At 41.8% G+C, this 15,406-nt stretch overlaps 1 protein-coding gene across 4 annotated transcripts in view; it reads right to left on the bottom strand.

Annotated features, from left to right (window-relative positions):
* PPP2R3A (protein phosphatase 2 regulatory subunit B''alpha) overlaps nt 1–15,406 on the bottom strand; it is a 61,360-nt gene that overhangs the window by 23,852 nt on the left and 22,102 nt on the right. For 3 of the 4 annotated variants that reach the window (XM_049803275.1, XM_049803274.1, XM_049803273.1), the window contains exons 3-4: nt 2,436–2,696; nt 39–142 (exon numbers count right to left, since the gene is read on the bottom strand). In XM_049803275.1, the coding sequence (XP_049659232.1) occupies nt 39–142; nt 2,436–2,696 (365 nt within the window). Of the gene's footprint in view, nt 1–38; nt 143–2,435; nt 2,697–11,084; nt 11,269–15,406 lie in introns of all 4 variants that reach the window. The other variant, XM_049803276.1, reaches the window with a different exon arrangement.

Raw genomic sequence — 15,406 nt, 5'->3', positions numbered from 1 at the left:
TTTTTCCAGAAAGAGAATTTTGCATTTGCTGTACTCACTTCCTCCACATGGATACAAATGACTGTACAGATACACATCCTGTCCTTTCTCCTCCTGATGCATTGAACATAGGTGCTTTCCAGTAGAGTGGGCAGCCACATACCTGTAATGAAACACCAGAACAAAACAGAATACAAAAGCAGTCACAAGAGCCTGCTTGTTTACATACCAAATTTACCACTAAGACTTTTACATAAGGGAAATAAAGCAGTAAGGGCATACAGGTTAGTCAAAAAAAGCTATTTACTGTATGCCAAGGCTCAGAATCCACCAATAACTTTCTACTTTGTCATATGCCTTTTTAAGTAGCTGAGAAATATATCCTGTCAGGCTAGGAAAAGGATCGGAGACTATCACGCTCTTAAGCTCTGTTTAGCAAGATTCCCTGCAAAGTGAAGTGGAGAGTCACAGGCACCTCCTTCCAGAAGAGCACTTGCACGAGCTACCTCACTGACCTATCTTAGAAAAGGATGATACATTCTCTATATGGGCTGACTTCTTCTCATTGACAGCAAGGGAACTTCAATTCTAATTATAGACAATTGATGATTAAATGCCTGAAGGAGAAATAGTTCCCATCCATAGTTTTCAGTGCAGTGCCTTCCATCCAGAACAGTCCATCTTCCCAACACTGCTAGATCTCAGCAGGGTAACAAAAAAATGAAAGCACAAATGGAAAGAGGCTGATAACAGCAAAAGGACTCCCTGAACACAACTTTTTAGCTAGCTTCTGCAGAGGCTGCTAGCTTTCAGAATGGTAATCAATAAGAGCTCAAGCATCTTGTACTCTGTAATGTCTCAGAAAAGCAGGCTTGAAAATGGCTTCAAACATCCATCTGCTGACACCTTCAAGAAACCTCCTCTTTACCACAAAGATCTTTCCAGCCGCCTTCACGACTTCAGACAAGGTATCGAACATCTGCAAAACAAAGGCCTTGGAGGGAGTAGGAGTGCAGCTGATTCAGGCCAGGCACAGGCAAGAAGGATATCACACCAAATGGAAGGAAGACCATTTTGAAGAAGTAGTTGAAGCATCATTTCTGCTTTCCCCACAAAGCCTCCTTCACCTTTTCTATTAAGCAAGACTATCCTGCAAGTCCATTCTCAACTTTTTGTCTGGGCCTGCATGTTCCTTTGGGAACCCCAATCAGCACAAGAACTGCTTTTGGAGTTAGCCATCCCCGTGTCAGATGACTGTACTACAGCTGTTTAGCTAATCTGAGGAAACAGTGACATTTACTTCCTGCTATTTTCTTTGTGTAGCTTCTCCAGCATTTATTTCAGATCCCCAAAACTGGTACCATTATCAATAACCCCATGGTACAGAAGCAAGCCTTACAATAGCTAAATAGCATGGAACACACCCATGTAGACACAGACGCAGAGACCAGGCAAAAGCAGAGTTCTCTTCTACACCACCCTCCTGCTTTTCCCAGTTTGAACATGACAGGCCACACACAGTTGCCTGTCTTCTCATAAAATCAGTTTCAAACCTTTTTTCTGGTCAAGCAAAGAAGTTTTTCTGTTTATGTTTTATGTTTTCAGACATGGTTTACAAATAATGCCACTCAATTCCTCTAAAAACAAACAAACAAAAAACCAACCTAGTCTCTCCTTCCAGAAAAATCTTCCTTCTTGGAAAACAAGTGCTCCTCTTGGACAGACCATTGCTCAATCTACAGTGCCAAAGATGCATTCAGGGCAAGCTGAACATCTGAGATGTGTCTGACAACTGCTAGTTTTAGATCAGCATTACTAAAAATCATGGTTGAAGGAGAGCAAAATAGAACCACCCAGCTGCATCATGCTCCCACACAAGTGCTGTGTTTTGTTCCCTGAAGCCAGGAACTCATTAGCAGACTGTAACAACTCCAAGTCTGCTGACACCTGCATTATGGATATTGAACATACACATCTCAGTGGCTGAGGGTTGACTAAGCATTTCCCTCTTCTGTGCCTAAAGAGCCATAGGTTCAAAACTGCTTTCTCAAGTGACAATGCAACAGCATACACAGATCATGTCCAGATTAGTGGGACAGCTAACCATAAAGAAGGTAGATGGCACTACCTGAAGCCACAGAGGCAGACTAAGTTTCTGCTACTTTCTGAGCATAACTATGGAGGAACAGAAAAGAAAAAGGAAATTTGTACTTGGTAAGAAATCTGAAAGTACCATTTTGCAAATCAGAGCAAGAAAGAGCATACACATCAGATGTGACAAACAGCAAACTTAGCTCTTTTTTTTTTTTTTCTATTTTCTTAACCTAAACAAAAACATTCAGAGCAAAAGGATATTGGTTCTTTTTTCACTGAAAATGAGAACAGCTATGAGATACTTTATTATTTTTAGTTTCAGTGTTTCTCTCAAAAAAATGAGAAACCTAAAGAACAGTTACCTTAGCAATTTTCCCCATTTCACAGATGTTTGCTTTCTCATCTTCAAACTCTGTAAAGGCTTCTTCAATCCTGGCAATGATTTCTTCATGATTAGTGCAGACATTCGGAAGTCCTTTAGGGAAGTAGAAACGTGGAATGTTTATCGATAAAGGGGTACTGCTGGTGGCTTTATTCACAGGCAGAAGAGTGCAAGGGCTAACCGCAGTGTTCAAAGGGACTGTGGATGAAGTTCCAGGTTTCTTCTCTTGTTTATTTTGAACCTGAAAATATAATTCACAACAAATACTTTTTAACAGCATGGTATACCAAACAGGACAAAATAGTTGGTGCTCCCCATGCTTAAGAAAAAATTAAAAACCACCAACCGTTAAATTATAGCACAGGGATAAAAATGCATGTCTTAAGTAGCCAATTAAAAAATTTCTGCAATATCAAACATTGCAAATTTAGGATACATCACCTCTGCTTTTATGTAGTTTCTGTGCATTTTATGTAGTAACTGTGGATTATGACATACTATTGAACCACAAGATTACACACAATCTGCAATTCGGCAATACCATAGAACAAGGACAATGCTATTTCTTCTCACGCTGGTCATTGTGTTGTCATTCTGCCCCATAAACAGCGAAGCATCAAAATCTTCTCTTCAGTATTTCCCCTTAGAACTAGAACATCCACCCACACAAATGTCTTGCCTCGTGTATGAGTGAACTTACATTCATAACATTGACATTTTCCATCCCTTGGGAACATAATTAGTTTTGCCAAAGTATTGCTTCACAGACAAATTAAGAAAAGCTTTGCAAGACTGTCTTCTAAATTTCAGGAAGCCTATTATTCTATGCCCAACTTACAACAGTCCAAGACTTGATTTTGTTCAAGGTACTAAGTACTGGCAAAACAATTTTTACATTAGGAATTAGGAGCAGCCAGCATAGTTTGTCATTAGGCACCCACATGATACAGCACACAGAGTTAGTGCAAAATGCAAATGGTCTGTTCACAAATCCAGCTGAAAGAGTCCTTTTGCAGGCGAAGCACTCAAAGGTTTCACTGAATCAGCATCTATGTCATTTGCTGAAAAACAAGGAGAAAACTGGGAATTTAAAGTAGGCCTTTTGCATGCCTGTTTGAAGGTAGTCTTCCCTCCCACGCCTACCACCTCTTTTTTTATTAGCTCTACCATCCTACCACTCCTCTAATAAACATGTGGCTGATATGGTGATCCCCACTATATCGCCTTTCTACTGGATCTCTGCAATCTTCTAGTTCTACCTATACACCAATACTTCTCATAAAAGGCAGCATTTCTATTTAAGTACATAATGAGATCCTAAAACAGGTAATTTTTCAGACATAAGAGGGAATATTTTTTAAACTTTGAAAAGTAGTTACAGTATAAGCTGCAGAATTCAGATGCTGGAATGTCAAGGGATGACAAATTCCCTACTCCCCCATGAATACACACTTTCTTGGGAAAAGCTGATAGGCTTGCCTATTGCACAACAGTTTAAATGCAAGAGTTATTAATATAACAACATATGTGATAAGAGGCTAATAAGGCAATAGACAAGTAAATACAGCTGCAACTTTCAGTTTGTTTATTCTAACTATTTCAAAACAAAATGGTTTTAGGATAAAGTAGCCAAGTCTGAGTTCAGTAAATACAGAAGAATGTATATGATGAACTGACTAAACTCTTTGCCTTATTATTTTCCAGAAACTTGGAGCTTTTTTCTTAACACATACTGAATACCCCAACTTAGAATGGGTTTGCTTTCAGGAAGGTGAAGAAGTGAGAATTGTTAAAGCTTCCTTAAGCCCTGTTTTTACCTGCAGTTTAGAATACTTTATAACCCATTCTTCAGAAACCTGTGAAACAAGAGCTGGAAGGATTTTCCTCCTCTTCACTCCTCTGCTTCACTGCTCTTTCTTTAAATGGGGAAGACCTCTTCCTTCTCCCAAATGCTGTCCCATTTCAGGAGCAAGAATGCTTGAACACAAATGACAGCCAAAGCATACTTTTGTTATTGTAACTGCTCTGTACAGAACCCATCAACCTGGAGCCTGGGTTTCTTTAAGTCCTCCTTTCCTGTGTCTTACAATACAAGAAAAGCTGAAGATTACTTTCAGCCTTCAGGACTTCTGAGTCTATCAATACCAGTATTCAGCGTCTGTATGATCCTCAATATAGCTCTCGCCCTTTGGAGAATAAGACTGGTTACCACAATCTATTCTTCCTCCCATTCCTCCCACAAATCTGTTCTTCCTTGACTTTTCCTACTCTCTCACACACTGCACATCTTTGTGTCTGATCCTGAGTGATGCTGGAGCTGAAAGTGGGCCAGGTCTGAGGCTCAAAGTGCTACTGGGGCTGAAGAGGGCTGTGGGACAGGGTAAGCATCAGCCATGGTTACTCTGTCCCACAGTATGACAATGCAGGTAGGTGACCTGAAATGATGGCAAGGGTTAAGCTGGGTGGAAGCTGATCACTCACTTCAGGAGCGGCAGCTCACTGGTTTAATAGAAGAAAACCCTTCTCCTGGCTTCCTTTTGCTCTTTACTCAGTAGATTAACAGCAGCAAAACCCAGACAGGCTGGATGCACCTGGGAAGGGAACACATGGCCCCAGAGCAGCCACTGCTGCATGTTAGATGAAGATTCCCCCCCCCCCCCCGCCCCGACTGTCTGCTTCAATAAGGGATGCTAAGCAAGAGGGGTGAATAGAAGTCTCCAAGACAAGCCTTCTCAAGACAACTCCATCTGACTAGGTGTCCTGGTTTCAGCTGGGATAGTCAACTGTCTTCCTAGTAGCTGGTACAGTGCTATGTTTTGAGTTCAGTATGCGAAGAATGTTGACAACACTGATGTTTTCAGTCATTGCTCAGTAGTGTTCAGACTATAGTCAAGGATTTTTCAGCTTCTCATGCCCAGCCAGGGCACAAGAAGTTGGCACAGGACACAGCCAGGGCACCTGACCCAAACTGGCCAACGGTGTATTCCATACCATGGGATGTCCCGTCTAGTATAGGAACTGGGAAGTGGGGGCAGGGAATCGCCGCTCAGGGACTGGCGGGGTGTCGGTCAGCGGGTGGTGAGCAATTGCCCTGCGCATCATTTGTACATTCTGATCCTTTTATTACTACTGTTGTCATTTTATTAGTGTTATCATTATCATTATTAGTTTCTTCTTTTCTGTTCTATTAAACCGTTCTTATCTCAACCCACGAGTTTTGCTTCTTTTTTCCCCTATTTTCTCCCCCATCCCACTGGATGGGGGGAGTGAGTGAGCGGCTGTGTGGTGCTTAGTTGCTGGCTGGGGTTAAACCACAACACTGGGCAACAGTGGGTCAACGAATCAGACCTTGATGTGTAAGTCAAGCTAGTGACTTGACTTGGATGAGAACTCACACACACCACCACTTCTGGTTTTACAGTCTGCCTTGCACCCTGTCTGCCCTGCCTAGCCAGTGGCTTTCCAGCCACAACACAACTCTATTCAGTAGAGTTCACTTTCTGGATTCCAACAGTGGAGAAATCCCTGCTGGTTTCTCACAGCACCATATTCATACAAACAATGCAAAGCTAGAACAACAAAGTGCCAACTGCAGCCACTTGACTTCTATAATAGGACTTAACATCAGTTTGTCTTGAAGACCCACTTCTCAGAAACAGGTTTGTTGCTCATTAATCTCTTCAAAGCATGCATGCCCTCAGAGCTGTCAGGACTGTGAGGAGCTAGAAGAAATGATTCAAATTTAATGAAAAGGTCCATAAACCAAAAGGAAGCAAACCAACATATTGTTCTCTCAAAGGACACTGACTCTTCATTTTAACAATATATCCCCTTCCCTTACTGTACAAGAGAATGATAAAATTGTTGTGTTTTGTTTGGTTTTTTTTTCTCTTAGAAGGCAAAGAGGCATCCCCGAAGTAGACCACCACAACAGCACTGTGCCGTTTTCCTCCTCTTCTGTATATGACATACATCCCAATATAGCACAAGACTCAAGCTGATCATCCTGTAACACAACTCATCCACTTCGACCTGGCCTCCACCTTCTGAAAAGCAGAACAACTCATTTTCTTCCAGGTACTGCCAAAGTCAGCAACCCTTGGTACCAGCTCACATAAGCCACAAGTCAGTACCCCAGAATCTACAGTAATTTCCTGATCTACGACTACAACACAAGCCAGAAGGTTAGACATCTATAGGAGAAATACAAGGAATGCTGCTAAGCTTTAAAGTAGGGAGGCAGTTCAGACATCATTTTGCAGCCGACCTTCCCAGTAAGACTGAATCATTAACTCCTGCTCAGTCCAAGTCAAACAAGGGGGAAGCATTGCTCATGGATGGCTTCTTTTCTGAAGATTCTACTTCAGGAATAGAAATAAAACTTTTGCACTTTGTCTTCTTCCTTCTCATGTAAGAAGTGAGCTGCCCACACCACCACCAAGAGAAAACAACAAGCAGCAACCAGCTCTTGAGGATCTTGCTCCCTAAAACAATCTTAAGTCAATAGTCTGGGATGGGTATAACCAGATGTTGACAACTATGTAGAAGGGGGGGAGTTAATTACAACTATTTGTGAAAAAAAAAAAACCCACATCAACACAAAAAAAAAAAAAAAAAAGAAAAAAGTTATATGAGGAGAAATTCTGTGGGAATTCCTTGGAAAAAAACAGTTTCTTACTGCAAAAAGTTAACCTTAAATGCTGTTTGCTTAGTGGAACACATTTTTCCAATAGGGACATGCATTTTCAGAAAGGACAACTAAGAAAGAAAACTACAAATACTATAATAAATCTTTTATCTTTATTACCAATAGCTAATAGATTTTTTTTATATATTTTTTTTTGCTAAGGGGAAGGTGAGATTAAAGCTTGTTTTTAAACACTGCTCCATAGCATAGTGTAATTTACCTTAACTAAAATCTATCTGCTGTATCATCTTTTGCCAGTCGTGCAATTTACTTATGGACAGACTAGAATAGTGGCATCTGCATTATAAATAAAACAGAACTACAGTCTCATTGTAGCTACACAAACAAAGCACAGAGACTAAACCTTTGCCATCCAGGCTTGCCTCTCAGGGACTTGCCAGTCCCAGCAGAAAACTCCACAGAAGGAAGCAGTATCACATCAAGCGCTCAAATGCTTTCTGCTCCTTCCTCCTGGACCCAATCTCCAACAGGATCCTAGATAATAAATTTACCAGTTTCTTGGGTTTTTTCCAAATGGGATTCTGTAATCCTCTTTTCTAGGGTACAGTGACTCAGTCTGGTTTCTCACAGTCCACAGTGCTGACTTAACGTCTCCTTCCAGTTTTTACAGTTCCTGTCTTACTGAAGTCTGATGGTAACTGGACACAAGCCATCCTCAAAGATCATCAGTTCTCCAGAGCTGATTTGCATCTACTGCCCAAGACTTTCTCTTCCTTTCCTTCCCTGAAGCCCTTTCCCATCATTGTATCTTTCTGCTGCTTCTTTCTTACCCATCTCTAAGGACAGTAAGAACAGCAAAGGTTCATCTGCACATGGGTCCCAAGAGCACAAAGATGAGAGGCTATGAGAAAATGCATTTCTGGATAGAATCTTTTCTACCATAAACTGTAAACTCACCAGCCTAAACAAAGTCCAACTGCAGTGAAACAAAAATGAAAACAAACTCTACCTAAGCAACACAGAATCACAAAAAGATTTAGGTGGGAAGGGACACAGGACTAACTCTAAGGCTGGATCAAGTTCCTCACGGCCTTATCCAGTTGAGTTTTGAAAACACAGACCTTGCATGCCTCTAGTGACAAATGTGCCTATAGATATTATACATGCCCTTTCCATGACTGATATACTTCACCCCACACTCCAAATACTTCCATGAAAACACCATGGAGAAATCAACCACTGTGCACCCAAATTAATTCAGACAGAAGGACAACAGTGGGCATAAACCCCCACTCCTCAGAGAAGCATCACTGGAACTCATCTGTCCTGACTGCAGATGACACTTACCTAGTGGGAAGGCTAGCATGATGAAAGGCAGCACCTCAAGTTAAGAGACCTTGACAATCTGTTCAACTACTTCCATGAGAAAAGGTACCCAGTTCTCCACCTGTGTACAGCAACCCCAAGCATTGGTTCAGGCTGGGAACCCACTGGCTGAGCAACAGCGCTGCTGAAAAGGATGTGGGGGAGATAGTGTGCACCAGGCTGAACATGAGCCTGCAGCATTGGCCATTTACAAATAAGGCAAACTATGTAGTAGACTGCATTAGGAACAGGGCCAGAAGAACATGGGAAGTTATTATCTCCTCTGCCTGACAGCAGTGAGGCTGCATCTGGATTACTGAGACCAGTTTGGGCCTTCACTTCAAAAAGGATAGGGAAAGACTGACCAGAGATCTACAGAAGGCAAATCAGATAGCCAGGGTCAGGAGCACATGGCAGGAGAGACTGAGGGGCTGGGCCTGTTTAGCCAGGCAAAGAGGAAGCTAAGTGATGGGCTAATCACAGCCTACAGCTATTTGAAGCACAGTTACAGAGACCACAGAGCCAAACTCTGTAGTAGTACATGGTATAAAAGGGGCAACAGCCATAAACCACAGCTTGGGAGGGTTAGGCTGGAGCATGAATTTAACTGAGGGTAGTACAGCCCTGCAAGAGGTCACTGGAAGGGGGAGGAGGGAATCCCTATCCTTGGGGAGTTTTCAAAACATGGAGAAAACCAGTGCTGATGTGACCTAGTCTTCCTACAAGTGAGATGTTAGATTAGAGACTTCCCTACCTCCCTTCCCACCAACACTGCTATGGGAATGTCTCTGATCCTTCCACAAATAGTCCTGCAAAAGACGAGCACAAGAACTGAAATTTACAGCTCTAAAGAGATACAGGTTTTACGAAAAACCTTCTTCCTTGCCTTCCTGGCCAACATCTATGTGTTCTATAAACTACCTACCACTCATCTCTGTGCTCCCTCTCACTGCCTTATCACCTTTCCTCCTGCTAGCCCTTTTTCTACGTTTAGCGAGCCCAATTACCTCTACTCTCAGGTCATCTCACACTAACACACCCAAGCCACAAGGTAGAGCCCCAAAATGTACAAATATTAACATCTCACTACCACCAAGTGGGAGAACTCCCATCTCTGTCCTCCACCCCCAAATATATATTGTCACTGTGTACCAAGTCCCAGCTCCAGAGTGTGCCAGACCCCTCTGTGAACCGATTTAACCCGCTTGGAAGGCAGAAAACGGACTTAGCTGTGTTGCTGGATGATTTTTCTACCATGTTATGAGTTAAGCCAGCTCACAGAAAGGCCTGTGGGGCCCAGTGCAAGACAGGGGTGACACATTGTGAGGAAGCAGCAAAAGGAAACAAGTATTGGAAGAAAGAGAAGAGGAAGACAGACTATCTTTTTTTTAGCTGGAATCGCCCACTGCGTTAGTTCACTTGCCTTGCATCTGCAGCCCCAGAGCAGTTATTCTCCATGCATTTAACAGTGAAGGTCGCTGCTCCTACTTCAGACCAGGCGGAGGGCTCATGTCCCAAAGGCTTGTCAGTTTTTCCAGTTGGTCTGTTAGATCTTATCTCTCCCTGCAAACCATACCCTGATTATGTCCTTAGGTGATCAGACTAACTCTGGAGAGTGAATTTAGCTGTGCTGCATGGCTCTTCTTAGTCTCTTCTAAATTGCTCATGGTCTCTGCCCAAGCTATTACTACACATTATTACTTCATGCAATTCTCCTCTAGGGAGTGAAAAAACATGTTCCAGAGATTAACCTCATATACGTACTTTAACCTGTCACCAGAAATCATGAAAACAAAATGCACTGCAATATACTCTGGCGCAATTTTAATAGCTGTTTCTTAGGGAACAGCTGCACTGCTCATAATTTCAACTTTTTAACTTCCTCACTGGGTCACCGATTATTTAAATATAGATGAAGCTCAAGATGGGCTGATTTCAGCATATTGTGACCCCCTGTAAATCTGGAGTGGCTACATGCCCATTTGGTATCCTAGCATAAACTACTCCAATCTTTTGCCAGTTGTCCCCAAAAGCGAGTACAGCTGCTGGGATTTACGAAGAAATATAGCTCTGGTACAATTGCCATTTCTTTGGCTACATCTCCATGATCTTAAGGGTCTTTTCCAACCTAAATGATTCTATGATCTTCTTCAGCCAGAGCCCAGAGATAGCAGGAAACAGCACAAGCACCTCATGATGGTAAAATCACAAATGCCAAAGCCAGGTATGCTGGTCTGCGCACAAATTTGTACAGTAGAGAGCACAACCCACTAAGTACAGCAGAATGTTGTGATTGTTCCACATGCAAGAAGAGACATTCAGAGCAATCACATAGAGTTTTTCTTACAAAGAAACACAGAAAAGGCTTAATAGTTTTACACTACCTCTCCCTATTATTAAATCACTGCCCTTGCTGTTAATTTTTTTCCCCTTGTTTACAAAGACATTTTAACTCTGCAATCTAAGCCTGGAAGGTTTATTTTTAAACCTGCTGGTATCTAGCTGCAAATAACTTTCTGCAAATAGACATGCCTAGAGGGGACACAGTTTGATTCTCTGACCCAATAAAAAGTACAAAGCAACAGAAAAAGAAAAAGAAACACCAAGCGTTCAAACCTGGGCCTGTTGGAATGACTTCAGCCTCCTCTTGAATCGAGATGGAAGAACAAAGTCACAGCCCTTCGCAAGGAAAGCTAGCTCCCCTCCTAAGTCTGGATCCCTCCGCAGAGAACTCTCCTTGATCATCATCCTGGTCAGCTCCTAAGCAGATGCTGCCCTTTCCAGAAGGGGCACAGGGACTCTGTAGGAGACCACGTCAAGACCAGCACGTTGCTTTCTTGGTTTTGATTTTTTACAGGCAAAAAATGGCAAATGACTTCAACATACTATGTCTTCTCTCTCTTCACAAGGACAACATCTAGAGATTTTATCTCACTCCTGAAGCCAAACTTCACTTTTTTAACTGATATTCAAAGTATCTTTCAGTACCACCAGGATCTTCTGCCTTCTTGTAATACTTTAATTGAGAAACATGATCTACAACAGAATCTATTTCCCTGCTGGCTACATGACAGACAATCTGTCCTTGGCTTGTAATAGGCCAGGGGTAATATGGGAAAGGAAGCACCCACCACCGCTACCAAGAGTGCTAAAATTAGATGCACTGCAGAAGTGGCTAAATATACCATCTTCCCCAATAGTTCTTACTTCACGTATTTCAGTGCTGAAATGTGAGGTGCAAACTTGCATCAGACTCCGCTAGAGTTAAACCACATGCTCTCAGCCAAGGCCTGTGCATGTATGATGCTAGTGGTTTGAGGTCCCTGCTTCTGAGGTGATGAAGCAAAAGATCGTTAGTTACCATTCTAGGCCAAAGGCTGTAATTTTCAAAAACGTCATTTTTTCCTTCTTGCTTGGAAAAATCAAATCTTCTACTTTCTTTAATGCCAAGCAAGCACATAAGGATGATCTTGGATAATAAGCTCAGGCATTCTAAAGCAGTTCTTAAGAAAATAGTTTCATAAAGACATCAAAACGTATCATTCTTTTTATTAACTTCTCCCAAAGCTCTCACAAGGCAAAGGCAAAGCAATTCTCAGTGGACAAGTCTACTCTTTCTCTGCACAACCTTGACCAAGTAGACTTCAAACTCTTGCCCAGACTTTGTCTAGCCTTGTTAAAAGTGTGTTCTCCCTCTTCTATCATGACAATGGTGCTGAACAAAGGCCTAAACCCAGTTCTTACTCCACAAAATTAACAAACACCTAGTCCCATGGCCTGCTTTCCCTACTTGACTTTGAAAGTCCAAGCTACTTTGCCAGTCCTAGCTACTTTGCCAGTTTACTTTCCAAGCTCCATAACACAGAACAACATCCAATTTCTAGCTAGTAGAGCTTGCTTTTATCAAGATACTGCATTTGAAATGAAAAGATCTTACTGAGCCTCACAAACAGAAAGCTTTTATTGGACATGTGCCTCTGCTGTCCTTCTCCTGGTTTCCTGTAGAAGGCCCACAGTTAATTCAAATACAGCATCACTTAATTGACTGGACTACAGATAGACACAGAAACAGCCTATCTAAAAGGATGCTCTGAGCACAGATTTGCTCTTATGCAGTTAAACAGGCTATTTACTAAAGGAGAGAGACTCCCAGCTGACACACACAAAAGGAATTTTTTTAATGTCTTCATAAATCTGTATCAAAACCCCCAAGTTTATTTTCTCTCCTGTTGCTTCTCAATCATCAGTCCCACAGCCTGGGCTATGGAATTGCGAGAGACTGAAAAAGTTAACGTCTCAAACATTGTGGTGGGGCAAGTTCTGCTTAAAGACAAACCCTGCACAGCAAGGAACCAAGGTGAAAAGCCTGTCAGCTCAGACATCAGCAACAGGAGGGGGAGGGCATGCTGGAAGGTGTGCAGCTCCCTGTTCTGATACAAAGATCAAACAATGGTAGTGTCTGCAGGGAAGGAGAAATTACTCCGCAAAGGACCCCCAAGCCCAAAGGCTCAGAAACTGCTCATTAACCTGATCATGCTTGCCCCTCCTTCAGGCATGTGGGTGCCCGCCTGAAGGAGGGGCAAGGACGATAAAAGGACACCAACTGAAGCCCCAGGTGAGCAAGCCCACTGGGACTAGACCCCTCAGCTGACTGAACCAACGCTGGACCCAGGACCGGTGAAAACTTTCTCCTCCTTTTTCTGTCTTCTTCTCTCTTTCCTTTTCCACAATCCCTACACCTCATCCATTTCAAGATATAAACCGTTGACCAAGTCTGAGACTAAGAGTGGATCCAGCCGCCCCTAGACCCTTCTCTGAGGAGGAGTCTGGAAAGCAAGGGGGTCTGCTCTGAACCTCGTGACTCAACGGGAGGGATCTCCTTATTCCCTGAATTAATGTATACAGTTACACGGTTTACAGAAGTAGTCTTATGCTAATTCCTGTTGTGAGAAACCCTGCCACCTACTACCACACCTCCCCAGTTCAGTTTGCTTCTGTCATGAATAAAGTCTTTAATGATCGTTTGGTGTCGTTTCACCTTAATTTAGCCTGAGGGAATTTCAAATTAAACTCCCTGGTCTGTCCAGTCTGAGTCCTGACAGGAATCCAGTTCTTTATGAAAAAGATTTGAACAAGAATGTATCATAGTTTGGTCCCTTTAGGTCACTGTAGCTATGTCTGAACCGTGCAACCGGGGAACTGAAAAAGCTCTGAAGTCCAGATGTATATTCACAGCTATGAGTCTGAAGAATCACAACATTATTACAACGTCATCAGCCCACTTTGCCATGTGCCCTCCAAATGAATACAAAGGATGAGGATGGGAATGAGAAAAGGAGCCCCCAGAAAAGGCAGGCAGGAATGCTTTAACTGGAATTGCCACCAAGTGAAGGATACACAGATCCATATGCAACAGTTTCGGAATAAGTTTTGTTTTTCTTACTCTGACAATTTTTTCTAAGCATTAAGGCAATGCCTAAAGAGCCCACAAGGCTCCACTGTACCAAGAGTCCTGCACTTCTCATATAGCAGCGTGTCAAAAGGCAATTTATTTTAAATTGTCTGTGGCAAGTGTACTTCATCTTCAGTTGAACTCTCACCCTGCTTACACATTGCCACTCCTTTTACAGCCTGCAGAGGAAATGTAGTCCAAAGAATCTCTCATATCTACAGCTGCATCCAGACCAGCTACAGTGGGCTTTAAAAGATGTATGCATGAAAGATACATATTAATCTAGCAACCACTAGCTGATACTTTAAAAAAACAAAACAACCACATAGTTCTCATTCACAAATTAACCTGTCACAAAAGATCCCAGAAGTTTGGGGTTTTTTCCACTGGTAATCTGGAAAAACACAAGTAATCTGGAGGCAACGCTTGCTGTGTCTGAATTCCAATTTTTTGCACTATAGCAAGCTCCTAGCATGGTATTTTGTAGCCTCAAAACACATGAAGTGGGTATAAATAAAAACAACTATACAGTACTATGAAAAATTGACAGTAAGAGAATCTTGTACCAACAGCTTCAAAACCAACCAGACAAAATCCACAGCAGAAAAATCTGGTATCAACACCCCACAGATCAACTGAACAAATTACTGCAGTCAAATTTAGAAAACCCTCTTTGCTACAAGTGACGCAGTTTTAAGCATGAAGGTGAGAGATGTCAAATCTAAAGAGGTGTCTGACTACCTTTGTTAGCCATCAGAACATAGAATCTCACCTGTGCCTAAAGCTGGACACTTAGTCCTAAAAGATTAAGATGATTTAACCATCCCAGGACTTAGCTGTACCCCAAAGCCTGGCTGCAACAATTCAATGCACTCTGCATAGCTGAGAAGGGTACCAACTTCAACTGTTTTCAAAACGAATTAAACTTCTCCAGCAACAGCATGACTTTTTCTTGGTTTTAGAGTCAATGAGGCTGAAAAACTCAATGTGTATCCCGAGGCTTTGTTTCACCTACCTTTAGATGTTTACTTCAAGATAAATCAACTTCACACAGAGACTGTTATCTGCCCTGATTAAAAAAGGTACCTGCATACCATGAACATGTCCTTAACTGTTTGGTATTGGTTCTTTTAATTCTTTATTTTAATGTAATTTTTTTTTTCTCTGTCTTCTTTGATTCTGAGATATTTAAAATTTCACTTACTGTTTTCATTTATTTCAATAAGTATTACCAAAAAAAAAGCGCCTTTTTTTACTATTTGGGTTTAGAAGTTATGAATAATTAATGTTTGAAAAGAGCACAGATTGTGTGTATAGCTTAATTGACAGATATTATCAATATCTGATCAAAACAATTTGTAATATATGTAAGATAAAATCTGATTTTCCAGAAAAAGTTCTACATTATATTTTGAATGCATATTGAGAAAATGTGATTTTTTCATGACAAAGTTAAAGTCATTATGATGTTAGAAAAGCCACTTTT

The sequence above is a fragment of the Accipiter gentilis genome, chromosome 6, assembly GCF_929443795.1.
Source record: "Accipiter gentilis chromosome 6, bAccGen1.1, whole genome shotgun sequence".
Taxonomy (NCBI): Eukaryota; Metazoa; Chordata; class Aves; order Accipitriformes; family Accipitridae; genus Astur; species Astur gentilis.
This window is presented reverse-complemented; position numbering and strand designations above follow the sequence as displayed.